The sequence below is a fragment of the Rhinopithecus roxellana genome, chromosome 17, assembly GCF_007565055.1.
Source record: "Rhinopithecus roxellana isolate Shanxi Qingling chromosome 17, ASM756505v1, whole genome shotgun sequence".
NCBI classification, from domain to species: domain Eukaryota; kingdom Metazoa; phylum Chordata; class Mammalia; order Primates; family Cercopithecidae; genus Rhinopithecus; species Rhinopithecus roxellana.
The window spans coordinates 48,398,582-48,424,152 of record NC_044565.1 but is presented as its reverse complement, the minus strand read 5'-3'; the positions used below and the strand labels follow the sequence as shown (position 1 = coordinate 48,424,152).

The window sequence follows — 25,571 nt, the reverse complement described above, 5'->3', positions numbered from 1 at the left end:
GTGGTAGGTCTCAACGGTGGGCTTTAAACATTCAGTAAACCGTGCTGTAAACAGAGGTGCTTCATTGTTCAATTTACAGAGCAGAGGCACAGTCGATTTCTCATAATGTTTAAGGGCCCTAGGATTTTTGTAATAACAAACGAGCATCATCTTCCACTTAAAAGTCACCAGCTGCATTAGCCTCTAATAAGTCAGCCTGTCCTTTAAAGCTTTAAAGCCAGGCATTGGCTTTTCTTCTACAGCTAGGAAAGTCCTGGATAGTTCCTTATTCCAGGAGAAGGATGTTTCATCTACATCGAAAATCTGTTGTTTAGTGGAGCCCCCTTCATCAGTGATCTTAACTGCATCTTCTGAATGACTTACTGCAGCTTCCTCACCAGCACTTGCGGCTTCACTTTGCACTTCATGTTCTGGAGATGGCTTCTGTCCTTAAACCTCATTAACCAACCTCTGCTAGCTTCAAACTTTTCTTCTGCAGCTTCGTCACCTCTCTCAGCCTTCATAGAATTGGAGAGAAATAAGACATTGCTCTGGATTCGACTTTGGCTTAAGGGAATGTGGTGGCTGCTCTGGTCTTCTCTCCAGACCACTAAAACTTTTTCAATTTCAGCAATCAACCTGTTTTGCTTTCTTATCATTTGTGTGCTCACTAGAGTAGCACTTTTAATTTTCTTCAAAAACTTTTCCTTTGCATTTGGAACATGGCTAACCGTTAGGTACAAGAGGTTTAGCTTTCAGCCTGCCTCTTGTTTCAACATGCCTTCCCCACTGAGCTTAATCATTTCTAGCTTGTGATTTAAAGTGAGAGACATACAACTCTTCCTTTCAATTGAACACTTAGAGGCCGTTGTAGGGTTATTAATGGCCTAATTTCAATACTGTTGTGTCTTGGGGAATTGAGAGGCCCTAGGGAGAGAGACGAGGTGGCTGGTCCGTAGAGCAGTCAGAACACACACATTGACGGATGAAGTTTGTCATCTTACGTGGGCCTGGTTTGTGGTGCCCTAAAACAATGTCAATAGCAACGTCAAAAGCCACTGATCACAGATCACCATAACATATATAATGATGAAGAAAGTTTAAAATACTGCGAGGATTACCAAAATGTAACACAGAGACAAACGCGAACACGCACTGTTGGAAAAATGGGCCAATAGAAATGCTCGACCCAGGGTTGCCACAAACCTTCAGTTATTTGTAAAGCAGGTAATATCTGGAAAGTTGAATAAGGAAAGCACAATAAAACAAGGAATTCCTGTACATCAATGTTTTTCCAAGTGTTGCGCCTGTCACATCTCTCTCCTCCCCTCTGGGGACCCCAAAGTTATAAATGCTAACCCTGTGACTGGGTCCGACATCTCCCTTATAATCTCTTCTGCTGTTGTCCCATTCTTATATATTTTTTTTCATATGTGCTTCAGTCTGGAAATGTATTGACTTGCTTTGAGGAATTCAAGCTCACTCTTCCTGTCTCTGCTGTGTCCACTTTACTATTAAAGCCATCCAATGAATGTTAGATCTTGCCTTGGCAATATGTTAGACATTGTTCTTAATGTCGGATATTGCCTTTGGCAGTTGCAAAATTCCTGTTTGCTTCTTTTTCATATAGATTTTAATTCTCTGTTGAAATACTCCCTCTCTTCCTCCATGTTGTCCGTCTTTTGGTCTCTTTCCTTTAACAAATGGATCACAGTTATTTTGAAGTCTGTCTTCTAACCTCATCCATTTGCTTTCATGGACTGTTTTTTAAACTTTGACTTTTGGTTGCTTTTCCCTGCTTCTTCGCACTTCTAGTAATTTATTCTCGTGTGATGTACATTGTGGATGATACAATACAGAGGCTCTGAATTATGCCTTCTTTGTAATGAGGTGGGGTGTTTTCCTGGCAGGCAGATAAATACCAGTGGGTCATTTTGATCCTGTCAATTCTTGGATTTCAGTTTTCTTAGGGAAGTCTGCTTTGGTTTTGTCCTTAGTCCCTGGGGGACATGGTTTGGTTGTGTCCCCACTCAAATCTCATCTTAAATTGTAGCTCTCATAATTCTCAGATGTCATGGGAGGGACCCGGTGGGAGGTAATAGAGTCATGAAGGGTGGGTTTTTCCCATGCTGCTCTCTTGATAGTGAATAAGTCTCATGAGATCTGATGGTTTTATTAATGAGAGTTCCCCTACACACGCTGTCTTTCCTGCCACCATGTAAGATGTGACTTTGCTCCTCATTCACCTTCCACCATGATTGTGAGGCCTCCCCAGCTGTATGGAAGCGTAAGTCCATCAAGCCCTTTTCCTTTATAAATTATCCAATCTCAGGTATGTCTTTATTAGCAGCATGAGAGCAGGCTTATACACCCGGTTTACTTTTTATTCCTGGGCATGGCTTTCTGGGGTTTCATATAAATGTCTGGGGGTGTTTGCCAAAGCTCTTACCTGTAAATGGAAGATAATATCATCTACCATGCATGATTATGATAAAGTTTAATGGACAATAGGATTTGTTCTAAGCACAATACACTGAGATCTATACATCTATTCCTCTGTCTTCCACTCCCCATTCCTGGGCAAACATCGCCTTTCCCTTCCTGCCAGCTTTCCCGTCTGTGACACTGGAGTCTGTTAGGATCATCAAAGTAACTGAGCAAGGCACCTGAGCTGCGTGTTCAGGAGGACCTGAGGACCAGGCCCAGGATGTTCCTCAGTTTCTCTGAGTCTCAGATTCTTAATCTAGAAAGTGGGAATAATAATGTCTACTCTGGAATATTGTTACAAAGATGTATTTAAAGCAACTAACATAGTTTCTGGGAAGCAGTCAGATTGCAAATAAGGATACCCATGCTAATGTTCTGACCACCGTACTGAAACAAGATGCAGAATCAGGAAACACGGGCATTGCTGTTAATAATGTAAGAACTTCTGCTATTTCTCCTCAGTCCTAAAGGCAGTTGTGAATGCAGATCCTATGTCTACACCTCAGCATTTTCCTATAGTGAGTGTAATTGGCTTTACTTCTAATGTTTAGAAACAACTGTGCATAGATAAAACTGTCTCCTAAAGCCTCAATTAAAGAACCAGAATCATTCTCTGCTTTCAGTTACAGGAAAGCTGAGCTATGCTTATAAAAAGAAGAGACTGAGGGATCTAAAAGTGGTCACATTGCCTCACTGCCCACCCTGCTTCCCCAGAACACACCCTGACTGTCTCCATCTCCATCATTAACCTTTGAGAAATGGAACTGAGTGTGTAAAGGACAGAGGCTGGTATCCATCATTTTTATATCAAGATGCCAATATAATCACTTTCTGCAAAATAATTGCTAACCTGGGTTTCCTTTCGAAGGCTGCATTCACAGTATTCCCTGAATTTAACCTAAAAGGGAACTAAATTGTGTTGTTATTCAAAGAGATTTTAGGACAGATTATTACTTCAGAATACAAGCAACCTTTGAATTAGCTCTGAAAGATACATATGAAAAATCTTAGATATGACAATCAAGCATTAGTGCATTAGTGAGTATCTACTTGAGCTAGAGGCTAGGGAATAAAAAATGTAAATGAGAAGTGATTGCAAGGTTGCTGCAAGGTGTCGGGCAAAGTAACAATCCCATTGGGCAGTTCTCCCTCCATTTTCCATCCCCATGGGAAGCAGACACGGCTGCAACTCACCGTTCCTTTTTCGTGGCGTTCTTTCCTGGTGTGAATCCCAGGCCACGGGAGCACAGAGGAGGAAGTGACCACCGGGGCCAGTAATGGGCAGAGCAAGATGGACTCCAAAGAAGGACATTTGCAAGTTGAAGGGTCCAATCTGAAAGGGACACTTTTGAAGACTAAGGCAACTGGAGTTTCAGCTTGCCCTCACTTTCACGTCACCCTCAGGACGGGGCCGCCTCTGCCCATCCCTGGTTGCTACCAACAGCACTTTCAGGTTTACAAGGGCTATGTGAGGATGGCACTGGCTGGGGAGGAGGAACCCTCAGCTCATCTCAGGGCTCAGACAGGCAACATTCTCAGTCACATACAGCAGCCCGCCATCCAGTCCAGAACTGTTCAGAACCAACTTGAAAAAAGTGCCTGCTTGCAGAAAGCAAGCCCCCAGTGCAAGGTCCCAATCCAGGCTGGCACCCTGGGGCTGGGCTCCTGCTGGCCACAGCCTCACCCTCCCACCTCCTCCCGCACCCCAGCTGCCCCTCGCTGTACCACGAGGGTCTGTGGGAGAGAAAACAATCGTTCAGGAAAGATTGAAAACACCCCTCTTGCTTCTTGCCAGAGAATTTGCATTTTTGGAACAGGTTCTTATTTCTTTTTAAGGCTCAGAATGAGAAGCTTTTAGAAAAGCTAAAAATATCTGTTAACGAAGAAGCAAAAGAAAAAAAAAACTATCCAGCTTTCTCCTCTTTCTGTGCAAAAGGCTCGGCAGCACCCGGAGGTGCAGAGTCAGCTTTTAGATTCTCTCGTGGGCTGAAAGTACCAGGGGGGAAAAGGTGTCATCAAGGCCTGGATCTTTTAGAAACAAAGATACATGGAGATAAAAGAAACCCGAGAGCACGCTACGAAATCATAGGAGTTGAAAACCGAAAATGGTCTGCTAGAGTTAACTTAATATAAATTCCTCGTTTTACAACTAAGGAAACTAACATGCAAACAGATTAGATGACTTTCTCAGAGGGGAGGCACAGCAGCCAAGACTAGGAGCTAGACTTCCCCACCCCGGCCAGTGCCCCTTCCCTGCCTGGGAAGACCTGCCTCCCACCATCACAGCACTTGGACCTACAACCCCGAAAAGGACTTCGGAGGATCTGGTCCAATCACTGCTAATAAGGTCACCAGCCACAGGGGCAAGCTGCCTTCCCTCCAAGCCTGGGTTTCCTAACAGCCAGGATGAGTTGCCGCAACTTTGCCTCCTGGGGCCCGGCTTCCAGAACTCAGGGAAACAGGAAGGCTTCTGATGGAGTTTCCACCTAGGACCTGGGACATCAGTAGGAAGGTCATAAACTCATTCAGGACCAGAAGCATTTAATTATTGGTGGACATTAGAGCTAGAAGGGCCCTGCCCTCCATTTAAGCAGCAGAAAGAAAGGCCAAGCAGGGATAGGCTTGTCCAGGGGCACCAGCAGGTCAGTGCAGGGCTGGGAGTGGGATTCTGCTTTCACAGGGCTGGTCCTGCAGTCCGTCCCCCCCCCCCCCCCCCGCCCCCGCCCCGCCCCCGCCCCGCCTCCGCCCCGCCTCTGCAGAGCTTCTCCTTGGATTCTGCTTTCACAGGGCTGGTCCTGCAGTCTGTTCCCCCCCGCCTCTGCCGAGCTTCTCCTTCGTTTGGGTTTTTTGTCCTTCATGTATTCTCCCAATCGATACCCTCTACCACTCTACCAAGTGCCTACTATGTGCCCTGCACGGTTCTAGCACTTAGGGATACAACACGGAGCAAGGTAAGATTCCGACCCCGGGGATTTTATGTTCCACACATCCCACATGGCCCGCGTCAGCCCACCAAACATGGGACCCCTGCACAGATGTAAGGCGGTCTCCCCACCCTGGCTTCCCCAAGAAAACACTTTCCTTCAAGCACGTGGATCCTGTCCCGTGGCTCCTGATCTCCTACAAGATGAAGCCCAAGTTCGAAGCCTCCATGACTGGCTCTGCCCACCTTTCCCACATTTCTTGCCCCACCCCCAGTTGTGCTGCAGTCACACAGATCCATGAGATCCACCTGGAACTCCTGTGTGGGGCATTGCTCAGCCTGCCACCCACCTGGGGCGCCTTTCTTCTTCCTCTTCCTCTCCTGCTCTGCCGACCCTCTTCCCAATGCAAGGCATGGGCCAGTTGCTGCATTCTAATTGCATGCCTGATAGTCTGTGAAGTGCTTTACAGATGCTACCTCATCTAACCCCACAGCATCGCTGAGGAGAACACCAGCTCAGCCTTGCATGCCTGAGAGTCACCTGGAGGCGCTGTAAAATATAACGCCCCCAGGTTCCACCCAAGATCCTCATGTATGTGGACTCTGGCGTTTGGGCATTAGAAGCTGTAAATGGTCTCCTTGGGATTTCAATATGCAGTCAAGACTGAGGACAACTAAGTAAGGTAATAGTCTCTCCATTTTGCAAATAAAGAAGAGAGGTGAAAAAAATTACCACACATGCCAACATAAATTCATTGATTCCCATTTCTGTTAAAAAAGATAAAAAAAGGCCGGGCACAGAGGCTCACACCCATAATCCCAGCACTTTCGGAGGCCAAGGCAGGTGGATTACCTGAGGTCAGGAGTTCAGGACCAGCCTGGCCAACATGGTGAAAACCCATCTCTACTAAAAAATACAAAAATTAGCCAGGTGTGGTGGCAGACGCCTGTAATCCCAGCTACTCGGGAGGCTGAGACAGGAGAATTGCTTGAACCTGGGAGGCAGAGGTTGCAGTGAGCCGAGATCACACCACTGCACTCCAGCCTGGTGACAAGAGTGAAACTCCGTCTCAAAAATAAATAAATAAATAAATAGATTTTAAAAAGCAGTTTATGTGAGAATGGGATTTCTGTCTCAGGTGTCTGCTGTAAGGACCTCCAGTGTAGGGTGGCCAGATTTAGCAAGTAAAAATGCAAGACACCCAGTTACACTTGAATTTCAGATCAATAACAAGTACTTTGTGTGGTATAAGTATGTCTCAAATATTTGACATACTCATGCTAAAAAATATTTGTTGTTAATCTGAAATTTAAATGTAACTAAGCATCCTGTATTTTATCTGGCAACTCTACTCCAGTAAATCAACATCAACAGAAGACTGTAATAGTCTTATATTATTAGAAGACAAATCCCCAGAAAGTGCTTTCAAGTTGTTACGTAAAATTTGACTCTTGCCCTGACTTTACCTGCATAGTCGCATATTTACTAAGACTCACAAACAGAATGTCCATACTGCAAAAAATAAAATAAAGACAGGTGAGCTTTTTTTTTTTTTTTTTTTTGAGACAGGGTCTCACTCTGTTGCCCAGGCTGGAATGCAGTGGTGCAATCTCAGCTCACTGCAACCTCTGCCTCTTGGGTTCAGGTGATTCTCATGCCTCAGCATCCCAAGCAGCTGGGATTACAGGTGCCCACCACGACACTCGTGTAATTTTTGTATTTTTAGTAGAGATTGGGTTTCATCATGTTAGGCAGGTTGGTTCTGAACTCCTGACCTCAAGTGATCCGCCCACCTCGGCCTCCCAAAGTGCTGGGATAAGAGGCATGAGCCACCGCACCCAGCCCAGGTGAGTTTTCTAGACCTCTGTGTGCCTACTTTTTTATGTGCCTAATAATAAATCTCTCAGTCCAGGCTGGCACTGCACTGGAGATTTTTCAGCGCATTTTGTATATATTTATTATCTTTTGGTTCTCACAACCAACATATAAGAGAAACAGATTTGGTACTATTATTCCCCATTTACAGATGGACAAGCTCGACAGTGCTAATCATTCAAAGCCACATGGATCTGGGCAGAACTAGAAGCCACATATTTTAGTATCAATGTTGATTTTTAGAAGATACAGCGCTGCTAAGGGTGAAGGTTCACTCTTACATTTTATTATCTCAGCTCCAAAGTTCACATATTTAAAAGCAGTAAATGAATGGCTAGCTGAATAATTGAAATAATTTTATTTCGTAAAACCATACCCTCAAGAAAGGCAGGCCTTCAGGAAGCCCATGGTCGTGGCCCTGTGTTCAGCCAGCTCCACTCAGAAAGGTGAGGAGGGGTCCTGGCTTTCAGCCCCCACCCAAGACTCCACAACTGTCCGCCCGCCTCACCCTTTGCTTGCTATACTTGTAGCCTGTTTCTTCCTGCCCTGCCCTCGAAAACACAGCAGCTCCCCACCTTCCTCGGAGCATAATACTTCCACACAATTATCATAACGATTCAGACAACTTCAACAATTTCAAACAAGTATTGAAAACCCCTCAACCCATGATCTTCTGAAATGTCCACATCAGGTATTGGCAAATTGTTACACTGCCTGCACCAAAAATAAACAAGGACAACAGAGATGGAGGAAAATTCCCTTCCTGCTCTTTAATCTCCCACAAGCACTAACAACCTTGAGTGTTAAAACATGTCTTCAGTTTTGTTTATTAAGTCTCAAGACTTCAAGTGAGGACACACCCTCCACCAGCCAGCTGGTCCATCCTGTCTCGTTCCGTGGGGCAAAGGTCAGGAGAGACTGACCCTCTGGTCGCTTCTCCAGCTTTGAGGAGCAGTCACCGAGACAGCCTCTCAGATGCCACATCACAACCCACAGTGCCAACTTGTGTCACCTGCTGGCCACCGGGCGGGTCACACAGGAGCTGCGGTGGCCATCCCGTGTATCAGCCAGGGTGCTCCAGAGGAACAGAATGAATAGGATAGATTATAAATAGAGAAGAGGAGGTTTATTCTGGGAAGTGCCTCACACAGTGGAGGCTGAGAAGTTCCATGATCTGCCGTCTGCAAGCTGGAGACCAGGAAAGCTGGGGGTGTGGTTCAGTTCCAGTCCTAAGGCCCAAGAACCAGGAGCACAGGGTAGGACAGCCGGAAAAGACAGACGTCCCCGCTCCATCCAAGAAAAGAGAACCCCCGCGTCTTCCCCCTTTTTGCTGGGTTCAGGCTCTCAGCAGGCTGGCTGATGCCTACCCACACTGGGGAGGGCAGGCCTTCTTTACTCAGTCTCAGCTCCTCCCACACACACCCAGAAGTCATGCTTACCAGCTGCCCCTGCATCCCTTAGCCCGGTCGGGTTGACTCTTAAAATTAACCGTCATATCCAATTATACCTTTTGACCCAGCTGGTTAGCAGAACCAAGCTCAGAGAGCCTCCTGCCTGCCCACCCAAATACAGCCCTAAGGCCAAACAGATGCATGTTTAACTGGAGCCTCAAACCTAGAAAGACAGAAAATAGAAAGGCAAGTAAAAAGTCACTGTTTTGGTCAATAACCCATGTATTCATCACTTCACTGACAGAGCTTATCGCATGTAAGTTCCTCATGGCAGACGGGCGCATGGCCTGTGCACACACGTAGGCCCGCACACTCACATGCATGCACACACAACGAACAGGTTAATCCCTGTATCATTGGCTGCCACGGGTTTCCTAAGAAGCTTAAAAGGGCATGTTCTGACTTCAACAATGACCTGCTAATGGTTTTACATTTCTCCCAAGTATTATAACCCATCTTTGTCACCCTTATCTCCTAATGAAATCAATAAATTGAAGTGACTGCAAGAGGGAACACAAAGGAAACACCAGGGCCAAGGGCACGGTGAGACTCTACTAAGCCACAATCTATCATCTTGAGGCGATTATCAGACCTTGACTTTTGCTTCGAGAAATGAAGTTGCAGATATCCTGGCGAAACAAAATTTCTTCCCATTTTACTTAAGAAAGAAGAACACAGCCCATATAGTTGTGATTTTGCTAACACTGAGAAAGCTCTCTCTCACTGAACACTCCATTCGTGTGTCTTTTCCGCAGCCTGTAGTTGCAGCATGTGGCATTTCAACATTCTGTTCCTTTTCTTTTTTTTTTGACTTTCGCTCTGTCATCCAGGCTGGAGCGCAGTGGCACAATCTCAGCTCACTGCAACCTCCACCTCCCTGGTTCAAGCAATCCCCCTGCCTCAGCCTCCCAAGTAGCCGGGATTACAGGCACACACCACCAGGCCCAGCTAATTTTTTTGTATTTTTAGTAGAGACGAAGTTTCACCATGTTGGCCAGACTGATCTCGAACTCCTGACCTCAGCCAATCCACCCGCCTCAGCCTCCCAAAGCACTGAGATTACAGGCATGAGCCACCGTGCCCGGCCCCTTCTGTCCCTTTTCTAAAGTGTGTTCATAGCCATCAACATGCAGGTGCGCAGTTCAGGTTTATTCCCACAGTTTGCCTTGATCCTTTTTAAAGGTTTGTGATTTGGTCTTGCATTCATCTTTCTCTCCAAGTTGCAAAAATCATTAGTTGCTTGTTTCTTACCAACCTTCCCCAGCCCTGGGACACATCCCATCAGTCACCACCAGCCACCACCTTCTGCTTAAATTGCTTTGGAGACTTCTCATTACTAGTGGGAATCAACCGCAGCAGCTAAAGTCCTTAAACTGGTCCCCACCTACTTCACCCAAAGTCCCTCCCCTTCGCTACCCTGGCTTCAGCCAGGCTGGTCCTCTCTCATCTCTTCTAACACACATCTTTGCATACACTGCTCCCTCCTAGAGCACTTTCACCCCGGCCTGCACGTCTCAGGGGCCCCTAGTCCTCCTTGAGACTTCCCTCCAACTGTCCCTTTCCCAGGGATCCTTCCTGGTCTCTCTTCCTAGATTAACTCTCCTTCTTACACTGCTTCCCAGCACTGCACACCCTTTCTCTCACATCACCTATTGCAGCTATGGTTCCACATTTATTTCAGTGGTTATTTGATTAGAGCCTATCTTCTTCCCTGGAGAGTAAGTTCCATGAGAGCCAATGCTAGATAGCCCTAGGATCTAGCACAGTAAGTAACCAGCACGTAATAAACATTCCTCATATATTCCATAGATGAAAAATATAGGCGCCCAGCCTAGTTAAAGGACACGAAGAGTCTGATGCTATTTTCCCAACTACAGTCCTACTCCACGTGATGCACAGACAGAAGTCAGATCGCGGGATTACTGTGACTCAGCTGCAGTCATTCCCAATCAAAGTGGCCCTTTGTTCCAAGTCTCAGGTCCCCTAAGAGGAGTGTCAGATTATCCCACATAATGCCAGGTTGAATCAGCCTTGGTCAGGGGAAAAGGACCATAGAACCTTCGCCCAGTGAACCACGAAGCCTCCCCAAAATAAGAAACAATGAATTGAGCAGGCACCCCAAAAGTCATTCAACTGCTTCCTATCATTTAGCTACACAGGAAACACAACACAACACAGACACCCATAACATTATCCCATGCATTCAGAAATATCCCTGCCTAACACAATATACTGATGGAAACACATTCCCCTTCCCAACGAAGACAGGTCAAGTTGCTCCCAAGGCAAGGCCATGCCACTGCCACTCCAACATCAGAGCTCGTCAGAGTCCAAGGTCCCTGGTGACCCTCCTGGATTTCCCTTTACGATCATGTCCTAGGAGCTAAACAGTAAAGGTAACCACACAAACACACTTGGATTTCAAGGGGGAGGAAAAGAAAGAGGAAAGAGAACAAATATCTCCCCCTGCAGGCTGGACCTCTAGAGAGGAGCTAGAGGAACCGAGGAATCCAGGACAGGATTGGACGCGCATGAGGGGCATTGGTCTGGAGGCCAGGGTCTCAGCACATGGGGAGAGGGGAGCCACTCAGAATACCAGGAAAACGTTTGAAAACGCTGATTTAACTGCCCCAGGGTGACCCTCATTTCCCCCTTCCACGTCGACCTCTCCCCGGCACCACGTGTGGTATGTTCCAGGTCAACCTTTCTCAGGCTCACACGTGTGGCTAGAGTCCCCAGGGATGGGCTGGCGGCTTGTTTACATGAAGCCAGGGCTCCAAAGGTTTGAGATTCCATACTTTTTTTTTTTTTCTGTTTGAGACTGAGCTTCACTCTTATTGCCCAGGCTGGAGTGCAATGGCGCAATCTCAGCTCACTGCAACCTCCACCTCCCAGGTTCAAGCGGTTCTCCTGCCTCAGCCTCCTGAGTAGCTGGGATTCCAGGCATGTGCCACATGCCCGTCTAATTTGGTATTTTTAGTAGAAACGGGGATTCTCCATGTTGGTCAGGCTGGTCTCAAACTCCCGACCTCAGGTGATCAGCCCGCCTCGGCCTCCCAAAGTGCTAGGATTACAGGCATGAGCCACCGTGCCCAGTTGAGATTCCACACTTCTAATGAGCTCCCAGGTGGTGCCTCTGCCTTGGCCCAGGAACCACACTTCGAATAAAAGGTTCTAGGATTCATTAGACATCTGCATAGCTCTAAGTCAGGCTAAAAGTCAGTGAATACCTAACTGGCCACCAGTCCTATTGTTTGGCTGTCTAGACTATGTAAGGCATAAATCCACAAACTTCACCCTGTCCCTGATGACTTGCATGAAATCGCTTTGACCTCCCTCCTCCATGCCTAGGGAGCAGCTCCAAGTCCTCCCCAGATGCCTGTTAATTTGAGTCACTGACACTGCCAGGGGTGGTTCTTGCCCACACCTCACCTCATCTGACCCCATCAGGGACTCTCGTTCCTCTGTCTCACAACAAACCCATGGCAGCTCCCAGCTGACCTGTCCCCAGACACCATCACACCAATGAATGCTAAGGTTTTGTTCACAGCACACTTGGCCAAAGATTTGGAGTAAAGGGGTTTTGTTACATCAGAGGCCTTCACTGCCAGGGACATGTATCTTGACTTTTAGATGCCCTTGTTCTCAAGAGTCCCATCAACTCTGTAAGAAAATATGTTTGCTCACCTCCATAGGCCTCTCCTTCCCATCTCCACCCTCAATTACTCATTTCTTCATGCAAAATAGGGTACTTTTATCTCTGTTTATGGTTTTCTTCCAAACTATGCCTTTCATCCCAAGCAGGAATTTTGCTTAAAAAGAAAACAGCATATACTCCAAAGAGAATTTACACTGTTCTCGAACTCCTGACCTCAGGTGATCCACCCACCTCGGCCTCCCAAAGTGCTGGGATTACAGGCATGAGCCACCATGCCCAGCCTCACACTATTCTCTTAACCACAACACATTGCAGTTGAAGTCTGCATTAAAACTTTTCATTTTCTTCTGCACAACACCTGGGTTAGACCGAACCAGGAAAATCACTTATTCCACTGAGTCTTAGCAACTCGCCTCGGACAGCTACAGGGGTTCACACAATCCATGGCACACCATGACCTTCCTACCAGCTTTCCCAGAAATCGACTTTCATGATCATTTCAACGTTAGTCCCTTGTAGCAAAATTAGAGCAGCAAGTCTGATGAATTGAAGGGAAAAGAGTAATCCAGGCCATTCATTAATTGTAATGATCCATGCCACCCCATCTTTCAGCAGCATGGATAACTGAAAGTTGACTGTACTGTTAAATTAACATCAACGTTAAGCTTTCACTGTAATTAAACCTGTGTTACGTTATTCTTTAGGGCCAAGGCATAAATCCCTTAGTGGCTCATGAGTCAACACACCCAAGCCCAGGAACCGGCTTTTGTACACACACAGCCCGTGGAGGAGCCACACTAGCAGTCCTTATAACAAGAAGGCATCCTATTTTTATCCCAAAAGTCCTGGACCAAAAAATCAGAAAGCAAAGCAGAAAGCATCTGAAAAGAAATGCACCATTTGGTTTGCCTCCAAACACACTTGTAAAGACACACGCCCTTCTGTTTCTGTATTTTCCCCTTCAGATTTATGACGCACACAAACAGCGAGAAGACAAATGTCCCCATTAAAACAAATTAATCCTGTAATGACAAAAATTATAATAAAACAATTTGGAGGAAGCTCACAGGTAGCAGGTATCCGCCAGGTCCTGGATAACCTTCCATCATGGCAGGTGTCCTGGAACATTCCAGCCATCAGAAAATAAAACTTGAGAGGGGTGGGTGTAGAGAGTCCTGGTTCATGTGCATCTCCACAAGGATGGATGCTTGCTACACCAAGTGTATCTGGACTCTGTGCCTGATCATGATGTGCAACTAGAAAATGTGTTTCCTTTTAGTTTTTTTTCCCTTTGAACAAACAAAACCAGAACATGGGCATTAATGCAATTGAGCCCCTTTATAAGAATCCCAGCTGCCAAAGGAGAATGGAACATTGTCAGAGTGACAGGAATCGGGCCCAGGAAGGGCTGGGGTCCGAAGCGCGGGGGCAGCTCAAAGGTGGCGCTCCTGACACAAGGACACCCTGCCACAGTTGCACCGGCAAATGTGCTTTAGAGGGAGAGGAGAAAAAGAGCAGGGAGAGAGCAGAGAGATCATCACAGAGCATGGAAAACTCACAGGATTTGACCCCAACTGAAGGAGCAAGTATAGCCTGACCAGGACTTGAGTCTCAGAACCTGTTTTGCAAAATAAGTGATATGGCATGGCTCAGTCCCTGCCTGATCAGGAGTGGAGACTGTGCAGAGGGGGAGCTGCTGAGAGAGGTCACGGTCAAAGCGTGGATGGAAGCACCCCTCAGTCTAACTGTTCTCAGCCACGAAGCTGCTGGCTTTCCTCCCTAGTCCTCATTACCCCCAGGGCAAGGGGGACGTATCCCATTTGGAGAGTGTTTCTAAGGGATATTAATGCCTGATCTCATTCAATCTTCACACAAGCTGCAGGTGGGGCTGGGTGGTGGCGTGGTCACCCCTACTTTACAGCCAAGCACACACTACAAATAGTAGTAGTTACAGCAGAGAGATGCCTCCTATTCAGGTCTTCTAAACCCCAAGCACACAGCAACTGGTCCCGTCAGCTGATTACTGTATCACCAAGACCTACACACCCAGAAAGCTTGTACAATTTCCATGAAAGAAAAGAAACAACAAGAGCACCCTTTATAGTTTCCACATTATGGTCAGTAGACATTGGAATTAATTCAACAAATCATGAAACATTAGAGGAAAGCTCTTTCCCCTTTACTCAGCGTTTTGATGATAAAATGCAAAGTCAACATCGATTAACTAAACATTATGTTAACTTTACATGGCAAATAATCACTGACTTCTGCTCTTATCTTTGTTTCTAAGTAATGGATAATGCTAATTATCATTATTATTATTAATGAGAATTGAGCGCTTTGTATTCACAAAGATACTTGGTCAACAGCTTTTCAAGGATTCTTTTGAAGGAAAAAACAAGCAAAAATCTTGTAACTATGTTTCAAACGTTAAAGCTAAAGTAAGATATTTAAGATTTAGAACAAATTTATTTCTACTTTGACTTATGATTTTTCCTATGTATACAGGGATGGTTCAATATAAAAATATATATCAGTGGAATTCACCACATTGACAGATTTAAGGGGAAAAGTTATAAGAGTAGCTCAATCGATGCAGAAAAAGCATTCAATAAATTTCAAAATTCCTTTAAGAAAAAAAGCTTCTGAGCAATACATAAGAATTTCTTCAGCTACGGAAATAGTGTTCAGCCAAACTTTCCACACTATCATCCTAAATAGTGCAAACTGACCTCCTTCCCATCAATATCAGTAACAAAGTATATTAGTCCATTCTCAGGCTGCTGATAAAGACATACCCAAGACTGGGCACTTTCTTTAAAAAAAAAAAAAAGAAGAAGAAGAAGAAGTAGTTTAATGGGGTCAGGTGTGGTGGCTCACACCTGTAATCCCAGCACTTTGGGAGGCCAAGGCAGGTGGATCACGAGGTCAGGAGATCGAGACCATCCTGGCTAACATGGTGAAACCCTGTCTCTACTAAAAATACAAAAAAATTAGCCAGGCGTGGTGGCGGGCACCTGTTGTCTCAGCTACTCGGGAGGCTGAGGCAGGAGAATGGTGTGAACCCAGGAGGCAGAGCTTGCAGTGAGCCGTGATAGTGGCACTGCACTCCAGCCTGGGCGACAGAGCGAGACTCCGTCTTAGAAAAAGAGGTTTCATGGTCTCACAGATCTACATGTCTGGGGAGGCCTCACAATCATGGCAGAAGGTGAAAGGCACGTCTTACATGGCAGCAAGCAAGAGAGAATGAGAGCCAGGCAAAAGGGGTTTCCCCTTATAAAACCATAAGATCTCATGAGACTTATTCACCACCACGAGAACAATATGGGGGAAACCGCCCCCATGATTCAATTGTCTCCCTCCTCCCTCCCACAACATGTAGGAATTACAGAAGCTACAATTCAAGATGACATTTGGGTGGGGACACAGCCCAACCATGTCGTATAGCAATAGTCCCTACAGATGCCACTGCTGCTCACATAAGAGGGGTGGGAAACATGGACCCTAAAGCCAAACTGTCAGGATTTCAAACCTGGCTGGGCTCTTACTATTGTGTCATCTCAGGCAAGATTTAAATTCTATGCACCTCAGTTGCTTCCTGGCAGACTCTCTCCTCCACCAAACTTCAGTCAAGCTCCTCTGAGCCCTCTTTTCAATTTAGCCTCATCCTTGGGCCCTGCCTTTAGCCCGCGTCTTCCAGTCGTAGCAAGAATTCCACTAAGTCAGTTTATTGGACATCCCTGCCTTGATATCTGATCACCCTCCATATGTGATTAGTTCCACATCTTCCACCTGTGATGTCTGAGTCTTCGACCTACCTTCAGCAAGAATGCCCTACTCTTGATGTCTCCTCTTAGTCATTCTCTATCTACACCCCACCCCACTCCCACTCTGCTCCTTGGCCATAAAGGCCCAATTGTCTTGTTGTATTCATGGTTGAGCCCCATCTCTCTCCCGATTGCCACAGTCTTGACACCTATTCATATCGTCCCAAATAAAGTCTTCCTTACTGTCTTAACAAATGTCTGAATTATTTTTTCTTTACCACTACCAATAAAACAGGAATAACAATATAACATACCTCATAGAGTTATCACAAGGATGAAAAGAGTTAATGCATGAAAAGTGTTGAGAAGAGTATCTAGCACTTAAAAAAACTCTATAAACATTAATAATTATTATCGTACAGTTATACATTAAAAATATAAACGAGTAGAAAGCAATCGAGAAAAATGTTAGAAAAAGTATGAGAAAACCACAAATAAATTATTAAAGATAAAGTTGCTGGAGTACAAAACCAATTTTAAAAATCAACAGCAGTAATAGGCTGGGTGCAGTGGCTCACACCTGTAATCCCAGCACTTTAAGAGGCCGAGACAGGCGATCACCGAGGTCAGGAGTTCAAGACCAGCCTGACCAACATGGAGAAACCCCATCTCTCCTAAAAATACAAAATTAGCCAGGCTTGGTGGTGCATGCCTGTAATCCCAGCTACTAAGGAAACTGAGGCAGGAGAATCACTTGAACCCGGAAGATAGAGGTTGTGGTGAGCTGAGATCACGCCATTGCACTCCAGCCTGGGCAATAAGAGCAAAACTCCATCTCAAAAATAAAACAAAACAAAACAAAAAATCAATAGCAGTAAAAAAAACACGATTTTTAAGTTAAAATAAACAAAATAAAATAATGTTTAAGTAACAACATAAAAATTATTCAGTAGCAACAAACTATAAGTTGCCTGGAAATAATCTAACAAAAAGTGGGTAAGACATTTATGAAGAATAATAGAGAGCATTTTTCAAAGGCATGAAGACAAAGTAAGTTGAGAAGTGTATGTTTACATGTGGAAAGACTCAATAATCTATGCAATTCTCTCAAAATAATCTATAAATTCAATACTATTGCAATCAAAATCTTAATATTGCTTTTCTCAGAGCAAGCAGAAAAATAGCAATGTTTGCTATGTTTACTCTCATAGCAAGATTACCCTAAAGCTACAGTAATTGAATTGCTCATCATTGATATAGGTATAGTATACTAAACCAATGATACAAAATAGAGAACCCAAAAGCAGACTTACATAAAATAAAAAGTATAATACTTTAAATATGATAGTTAACATTCACGGAGTATTAGTGCCAGGTTCCGCATGAAGAAATCAAAGTGCAGTATTGCTCATTTAATACTCAAAAAGTAGTTACTCATAGTTTCTCCTTTTACAAATGGGGGGAACTGGGGCAGAGATGCAGACAGTGTGTGTAAGCAGTCAAAGATGGCACACCTACCTCCTCATCAGTCACAGAGCCAGATTTTGGAGCCAGGCTGTATGCCTCCGCGACCGCTGCTGTACCATGTCTTTTAGAAACATGGTACTCCACAGAAGCAGCCTTAAAATTCAGTGGGTAAAAACTAGAATATTCATTAAATTGTGATGAACAATTGGCTAACCATATCTAACTCACACACACACACACACACACACACACACACATTCCAGAATGATTAGACCTCAATTTAGAAAGTAAAATTTTAGAAGATTTAATTGAATGCCTTCATAGAGTTGGGAAGAGCTTTCCTAAACAAGTTACGAAAGCACTAACATTTTAGAAAAAGATTGATAAACTTAGCTACATTAAAATTTCAAATTGTTCTACTGTTTCTCACACTTGTGCACAAAGATTTAGGCACATAGATGTTCACTGCAGTGGTGTGCAGTGAATTTTATCACTAAATGCCTAACAAAAGGAAAATGATTAACTATGCTGTCCCATGTTTATATAATGATAAACAGTTATTAAGATGAATGAAGCCAATCTATATATACACGTATACATGTATACACTTCAAATATAATTCTCAAAAAATTAAGTGCCAGAAACATCGAATACAAAACACTTATGTAAAGTGTAAAAACATATCACACAATGCCATCTATCCTTGCTGAGAGCTGGGGATGGGATTAAGGAGGAATAAGTAGAGACCTTCACAAGCATGTGATCATTTCTTTGTTTAAAAAGATAGTGATATAAAATAAAATGTTAACAATATTAAATCTAGGTGATAAATACCTGGATGCTCACTTCATCATTTTCTGTATTGTTTGGAAGGTTTGAAATTCTTGCTAGTAAAAGTGGTTACAAAAAAATCACTCTTGGGGTCAGGCAGGATGAGCCATGCCTGTAATCCCAGTACTTTGGGAGGCCAGTGTGGGTGGATCACTTGAAGCCAGGAGTTCGAGACCAGCGTGGTTAATATGGTGAAACCCCATCTCTACTAAAAACACAAAACTTAGTTGGGCGTGGTGGTGTGCACCTGTAATCCCAGCTACTCAGGAGGCTGAGATAGGAGAATTGCTTGAACCTGGGAGGCAGAAGTTGCAGTGAGCTGAGATTGTGCCACTGCACTCCAGCCCGGGCAACAGAGCAAGATTCCATCTCAAAACAACAATAACAACAACAACAACAAAACAAAAACGAAAACCTCAATCTTGGGTGAAAGGTAGACCTCAGACGGGAAGAGCAGAAGCAAAGAGAGTAGTTGAGTAGCTGCTTCCCAAGCCCAGGCAGGAGGTGAAGGAAGCGTGGAATCAGTGATGGCAGCTGAGATACTTTGCTAATAGATTAGATGTGGGAGGTAGATAAAGTAAATTAGAATAATCCAGAAGATTCCTGAGTTTTTTCTTCAGGTAACAAAGTGGATGGTGGAGCCATTAACAGCGAGAGGAAGGGTGCAGAAAAACAAGTTTGGGGGAGAAATTCAGAGGCTTTTGTAGATATTTGAGTTTGAGATCATTATTAAACATCCACATGAATTGTCGGGTAGACAATGCACACAGGTGGATATGAATACAAACCTGGAACTCAGGGACGAGGTCCGGAGTGGAAATACAATTTGAAAAACGCCAGCTCAAAGAACGCATTTACAGCCATGGTCCTTGGTGAGCTCTTCTCCTCAGAGAGTATGGATGGAGAAGAGAAGTGAGCAGAGAACCAAATTTAGGATGCCCCAAAATTAAGAGGTGAATTTAGGGAGAGGGATTGTGGTCTGCTAAATAATGGCCCCTCCAAGGCGTGTCCACGTCCTCATTCCCAGCACCTGTGAGTCATTCTATTATGTGGGAAAAGGGACCTTGCAGATGAGCTCAGGATGCTGCAATGGGGAGGATTATCCTGGATCACCTGGGTGGGCACCTGGTTGACAAGGGCCCTTAGAAGAGGAGGCAGAAGAGTTCAAAGCAGAGAAAGAAGACGTAAGACGGAAGCAGAGGCCAAAGAGGAGAGAAGACGCTGGGCTCTTAGCTTTGAAGATAGAGGAAGAGGTCACAAGCCAAGGACTGCTGGTGGCCTCTAGGATCTGGAAAAAAGCAAGGAATTTCTCCCTTATAACCACCAGCAGGAACACAGCCCTGCCACCCCCTTGGTATTAGCCCAGAAAGATCCTTGTTGAACTTCTAACCTACAAAAGGGTAAAATATCAAATCCACATTGTTTGAAGCCACTAAGTTTGTGGTGATTTTTCACAGCAGAACAGGCAATTAATGCAGGGAGTCACTACGAGAGAAAGAGTGGCCAGGGAACCCGGGGAGAACAGCAGCCATGAGATTGTTTGTGTCCCACAAATCCGTCGGGGAAACTATTTCTAAAAGAAAGGAGCAGAGCTCTGTGCCAGACTTTGCGGAAAGATTCCACTGATGTAGAGAAAGAACTTTGCATAGGATTTGTTAAGGTAGAGGGAACCTCGGTGGAACAGCTTCATCAAGTATAGGCTCCCAACCTGCGTTGATTGGAGAGGATTAGAGAGTGAGGCATCTCAGCAGAGGTCTCGTGTAAGGAACTTGAGAGGCACGGGAGGTCAAACAAGCGTCCTGGGTTTACTTTAGAGGAGTCTGAATGCTGATGGGGAAGTGCAGCAGAAACTGAAGAACAGATCTTCACACAGAGGCAAGGCCAAGGAGTGCTGGGGGGATGGAGTGCAGGGCACACCGCAAGACACTGGCCATGAAAAGAAGCTACAGGAGGAAACGCGGCAGTGGAGGCAGCTCCCACCCTTCATCTCTGAAGTTGTGATGGGCCTTCAGATTTGTCCCAAGCTGAGACAAGGACTGGTCCTTCGTATTCCTGTATCAGCCAGGAATTGAACATGAGCTAACCTCTGGAAGGTGACTGACCCTTGAGTAAGGCAGTTCCCTATGACTGAGGGCAATTCCCAGGGTGAGAGGCAAGCCACCCCCAGCTCCTGTCTGTCACAACTCAACAATGGATGTGTTGGCCCTGAAGAAAGATCTGGGTAGAGCTCCACAGTCTCCTCTAAGTCCACCCTCCTTTACATTCACTTGCTTCTTCCAATAAGTGTGCCCCATCAGGGAACAGCTCTGCCAGGATCTTGGTTGGACTGGTTACCCGGGAAATTTACAAGAGAAGATTAGAGGAATAAATTTCAAACACCACTGCTGCAATTGATCTCAAGTATGGAATGTGTGTAGGAAGACATGGGTGAAAAGATGAAGTCGTTACCTGGTTGCCTCTGTCCGCTTAGGGACGTGAGATGGAGGAGAAAGGAAGGGAAGGGAAGGGGTTTAGGAGGTTGGAGGGGATCCAAGAAGTGAAGGTGTCATTTGGCAGAGCAGAAAAGTGTCCCACCATTTATCAGGTAAAAGACCAAGGACAAGTTACTTAACGGCAGAGTTTCCATTTCCTCACCTTCCCACCAGTCCCATTCTTCAATGGTATGTTTCTTGAGTGCAGAATCCACTTCAAAACCGAAGAATCAACAGTCCAAGGTGAAAGGACACTCAAAGAAATCATGGGTTTTCTCTTATATCCCTGAGTAAAAAACTTACAAATTCTCCCAAATGTCATACCTTGTATTTTGAGGAAAATAAATCTTAAAGGCAAAGCCTGTTTCATGAACTTGAACATCAGTAAGTTGGTCCCAAAGAATTAATGAGTACAACTCGAGGTTCTCTGGAACAAGTTCAAAATATTAAAACTTAGTGTTCAGTGTAATGGTTATTAAAAGCCAACATGAAGCTTTCTCATCAGCTATATAAAACCTGTTATTTCTTAGCCTTTGTGGAATGCAAATCTACATTGCTAACCGTGTGTTTCCAGAGGAAAAGTCTGCTATCACTGCCTCCCCATTTAATGAACTATTTTGTTACCATAAAAATGTGATTAGTTTATTTATATTTAATCAAAACACACTACAAAAACTTGATAAACTTACTCCTGAGAGCTTTGCATCATTGATGAAAGATTAGAAAAAAAGTATTCAGCAACTTAATCTGATTTACCATCATAAATATTCAAATTTTACATATTTATTCCACAAAACAGTTGTTTAAGTGGCTTTAATTTATTTTCAATTTTATTGTCTCGACTGTATAATGCAAATCAATTGTTGAAATGGTTTGGAAACACCATCCAATAAATGTGAAACAGTCTCTCTCTCTCTCTCTCTGTCTCTCATAAAGTGAACTAAAATGAACATGATGCAGCCTCAGGATCCTATAGCACATCATGCCAATTTCAAAGTGTGTATTTGCATCATACCAGTTAAACCAGTTTCCTGCATGTGCAGAGTGAGTAGATGATAACATTTCACCATTATCAAAATTTTCTTTGTTTAAAAAATTGCCTCTAGGACTTCTGTTTCCAATAACATGCAAGGCTGAGTATTTTGATCAAACACTAAAAATTCTGGATTAAAATGTTTTAAAATTCTTAAAAACATTTTTGTTACACAATAAGGAGTTATCAGGTCAAAATCTAAAGGAAAGTTGGTAATGAGAAATAAGAGCAATGAAATAATTTTTGCCTTGAAAGCAAATCTGGTGAACTTTCATTTTCACAGCCTTTATGAAAAAGCCCAGGTCCCATGAAAAAGTGGACGGTCTAATAGGAGAGGCTTCTTCCATAAATCTGGGATCCCAAAATATTATATCCTCATTGTGAGGGTGTAGGGAAAGTAAACCCCACATGCACAGACACCTAGGGACCACCCTTGGTGCTGAGAGACTGGACTGAGAACAGGAGAAGGCTTTGAGAATTTACAATGAAAGATAGGCTTTCTACTCAAATCAATGCAAATTTGCATTAACTAAAACAAAACTCGTAGCTCGAAGATTTTTGGACTTTCCAGCAAATATTACTACCAACAAAATCAAATTGGCTCTATGAATATCAGACAAAAATAAATTTCAAAGCAAAACATCCATAGGGATAAAGAGAGTCACAGTCACAGCATCATAATAAAAGAAAATTCACTGAGAAATTTTTGTCCTAAGTCTCATTTTTTGTTTTGTTATATTTTGTTTTTGTTTAGTGAGGCGTCATTATTACTCTTGCTCATGATCATTTTTTCTAGAACCTGACATATTCCATAAAGCCTAATATCCTAAAGGCCTAGGATGTTCTAAAATCCAGCTTACAGGAAACAGCCTGAAACTGCATGAAAAAGGTTATCGAGGAGTGATATGGTTTAGCTGTGTCCCCACCCAAATCTTGTCTTGAATTGTAGCTGGCATAATCCCCACGTGTCTTAGGAGGAATTTAGTGGGAGGGAACTGAATCGTGGGAGTGGCTCTTTTTCATGCTGTTCTCCTGATAGTGAATACATCTCAAGAGATCTGATGATTGTATGAAGGGGAGTTCCCTGCACCCCCCCCCCTTCCCTGCCGCCATGTAAGTAAGACGTGACTTTGCTCCTCATTCACCTTCTGCTCTGATGGTGAGGCCTCCCCAGCCATGTGGAACTGTGAGTCCATTAAACCTCTTTGCTTTATAAATTACCCAGTCTGGGGTATGTCTTTATTAGCAGCATGAGAACAGAAGTGCTCTCAAAGAAACCTTAAGGAAGGAAAGGGGAGTTGGGCAGAGAGAAGACAACTCTCCAGTAAGGTTGTAGTGGAGACCTCAGCCTTCTCCCAGGATCTCTGAAGCTGTGATGGGCCTTCAGATTTGTTCCAAGCTGAGACAAGGACCAGGCCTTCATATTCTTGTGTCAGCCAGTAATTGAACATGGGCCATCCTCAAGGAGATGCCTTAACCCTGAATGAGTTCCCTGCTGCTGAGGGCAATTCCCAGTGAGAGCGGTGAGCCACCCGCAACTCCTGTCTATCACAGCTGAGCGATGGATGTGTGGGCCCTGAAGAAAGATCTGGGGAAAGAACCACAGATTTGGTGATGAACTTCCCTACAGTTCACCCCCCCTTTAAATTCACTTGCTTCTTCTAGGAAGTGTGCCACATTGGGGAACAGCTCTCCCAGGATTTTGGTTAGACTGGTTACCTGGGAAATTTACAAGGGAAGATTAGTAGAATAAATTTCAACCCCCATTGCTGCAGTTGATCTCAAGGCTATAACCAATATTCATCATTCTCCTCCTCCACCCCTGGTTGGAGATTCCCCCCATCCTCAATTTGCACCTCTGCTGGTCTACGTAGCTTGCCTGGTGGGGCAGTTTAGACCATCATCTCTCACGGGTCTGCACCTCTAGTTATCATCCCCTTTGCAAGCTATGACATCTGTACCTGGACACTTGTAGTTAAAACTGAGCCTGGGAGCACCAAGAGACACCCCAGTGCATCCTCTGAGCAACAATCACATTCTTCCCTGGCCCCTGTGCATCTTCAGCCCCACTTCCCCTGGTCAACTGTGCCCACCAGGATGATATCTCCCTTCCTTTATGGCTGATCCTTGTCATGAGAGACTCTAAATGACCAAGTGACTGGTGTAAACTAAAGTTCATTGGGACTTTTGCTGTGTCCTCCTACAGAGGCATTCTTGCTCTGCAAGCCAGGATCTCTACACCCACAGAACCTCGTATGTTAGAGAAAGAAAGCACACATTCCCTAAGTAGGTCACTGGGGGTGATGGTAAGTTAGGCGGCTCCTACTACTATTCTTTTCTTTGGTTCCAACCTATTTGGGATACAGCAGCATTGATGTAGTATGTGCACTGTCCTGAAGGACAGTGGCCCATCCTCATAGGGTATCATCTCTAATTTGGGCCCTTAACTATTTATAGAAGGCTCGTCCACCTCTCTGTCAGGCAGGGAGCTTCTGGGTGACGTCATATGTGATGGGGAGAGTGGAACCCATGGTCATGTGCCTACTGCTGAATTTCCATTGTGATAAAACAGGTTTCTTGACCTAAAGCACTGTTAGGTGGAATCCCGTGTTGGTGGACGGTGATGCTGGCGTAGGCGCTGCAGGCAGGAAAGGTAAACTTATGCCAAGACTATCTGATGACCCAAGTCTAGAGGAGTCTGTATCCCCTGCATGGCAGAAAAGGTCCACAGAGCCAACTTACTACCAAATAGTTGATTAGTCTGTTTAAAAGACTAACATGGAGGCTTGGTGTTTCTAGTCTCTGCTGCTAACAGATTAGACATTCAGCAGCAGCAGCATGTAGAAGAGCCACAGAGAGTGGGAGCCTGTGCTGATGGGCTCTTGCACGGCCTCATTTCTGCAACTAGGGCATCCGTTGTTCCTGCACTGGGTGAGGCAATGACAGGCTTACTGATGTCCACCGGCCAAGTCGCCCTGCCGATTTGGTTGTTTCTGCCCCTTCCACAGTGAGCGCTCTTTGCTGGTGATCACCATGTGACACCCAGATCTTCACACTCTGCACTCACCCCGATCCATCCACAGGCTCCTTCCCCAGACTTTCCTGTCTCTCGTGTTCCAATCTTTCTCTTTTTCTAACATCCTCCAGCCTGTGAGCTTTGCCAAAAATGTCACAGGGCACATATGCTTACCTCAGGCCACCTCACTGTCCCTACAAAGTGGATGACCAGAGGACCTTCCCAGATAGAAGTGCATCAGAAGATTTCTCCTCACTGCTGTCTCCCAAGGCCATCCCTGAGTGGTGTTGCCTGAAATCCATGTTAAATGCACATGCACCAGTGAAACAAGTCATCCTGGCCTGAGAGAAGGCAGTCAGTGTAAGCAGATGGAGAAAAACCAGAACAAGAGTAGGGGATGACCTGAGGGCCAAGCAAACCATTTGTGCAACTTCCTCGTTCTCTCTGACCCTGCTCATGTGCAGTCCTAGATATCCTACTTCCCCTTCTGTTGGGCCCACTCAAGTGTAGAAGCAATTGAGTCTGACAGAAACCAGCCCAGCCATGTGGTTACTCAACCTCCCATGATGACATGCTTCATCTCTATCAAGGCTGAGAAGCACACCAGGAGCC

At 44.8% G+C, this 25,571-nt stretch overlaps 1 protein-coding gene across 1 annotated transcript in view; it reads right to left on the bottom strand.

Moving 5' to 3' along the window:
• Positions 1–3,268: 3,268 nt before the first annotated feature.
• Positions 3,269–25,571, bottom strand: part of LOC104659052 (putative uncharacterized protein encoded by LINC00299) — a 47,985-nt gene continuing 25,682 nt past the window's right edge. Inside the window, 4 exon segments of the mRNA XM_030920519.1 lie at positions 3,269–3,364; positions 3,661–3,799; positions 4,151–4,200; positions 23,579–23,662. Coding sequence (XP_030776379.1) covers positions 3,269–3,364; positions 3,661–3,799; positions 4,151–4,200; positions 23,579–23,662 — 369 coding nt within the window.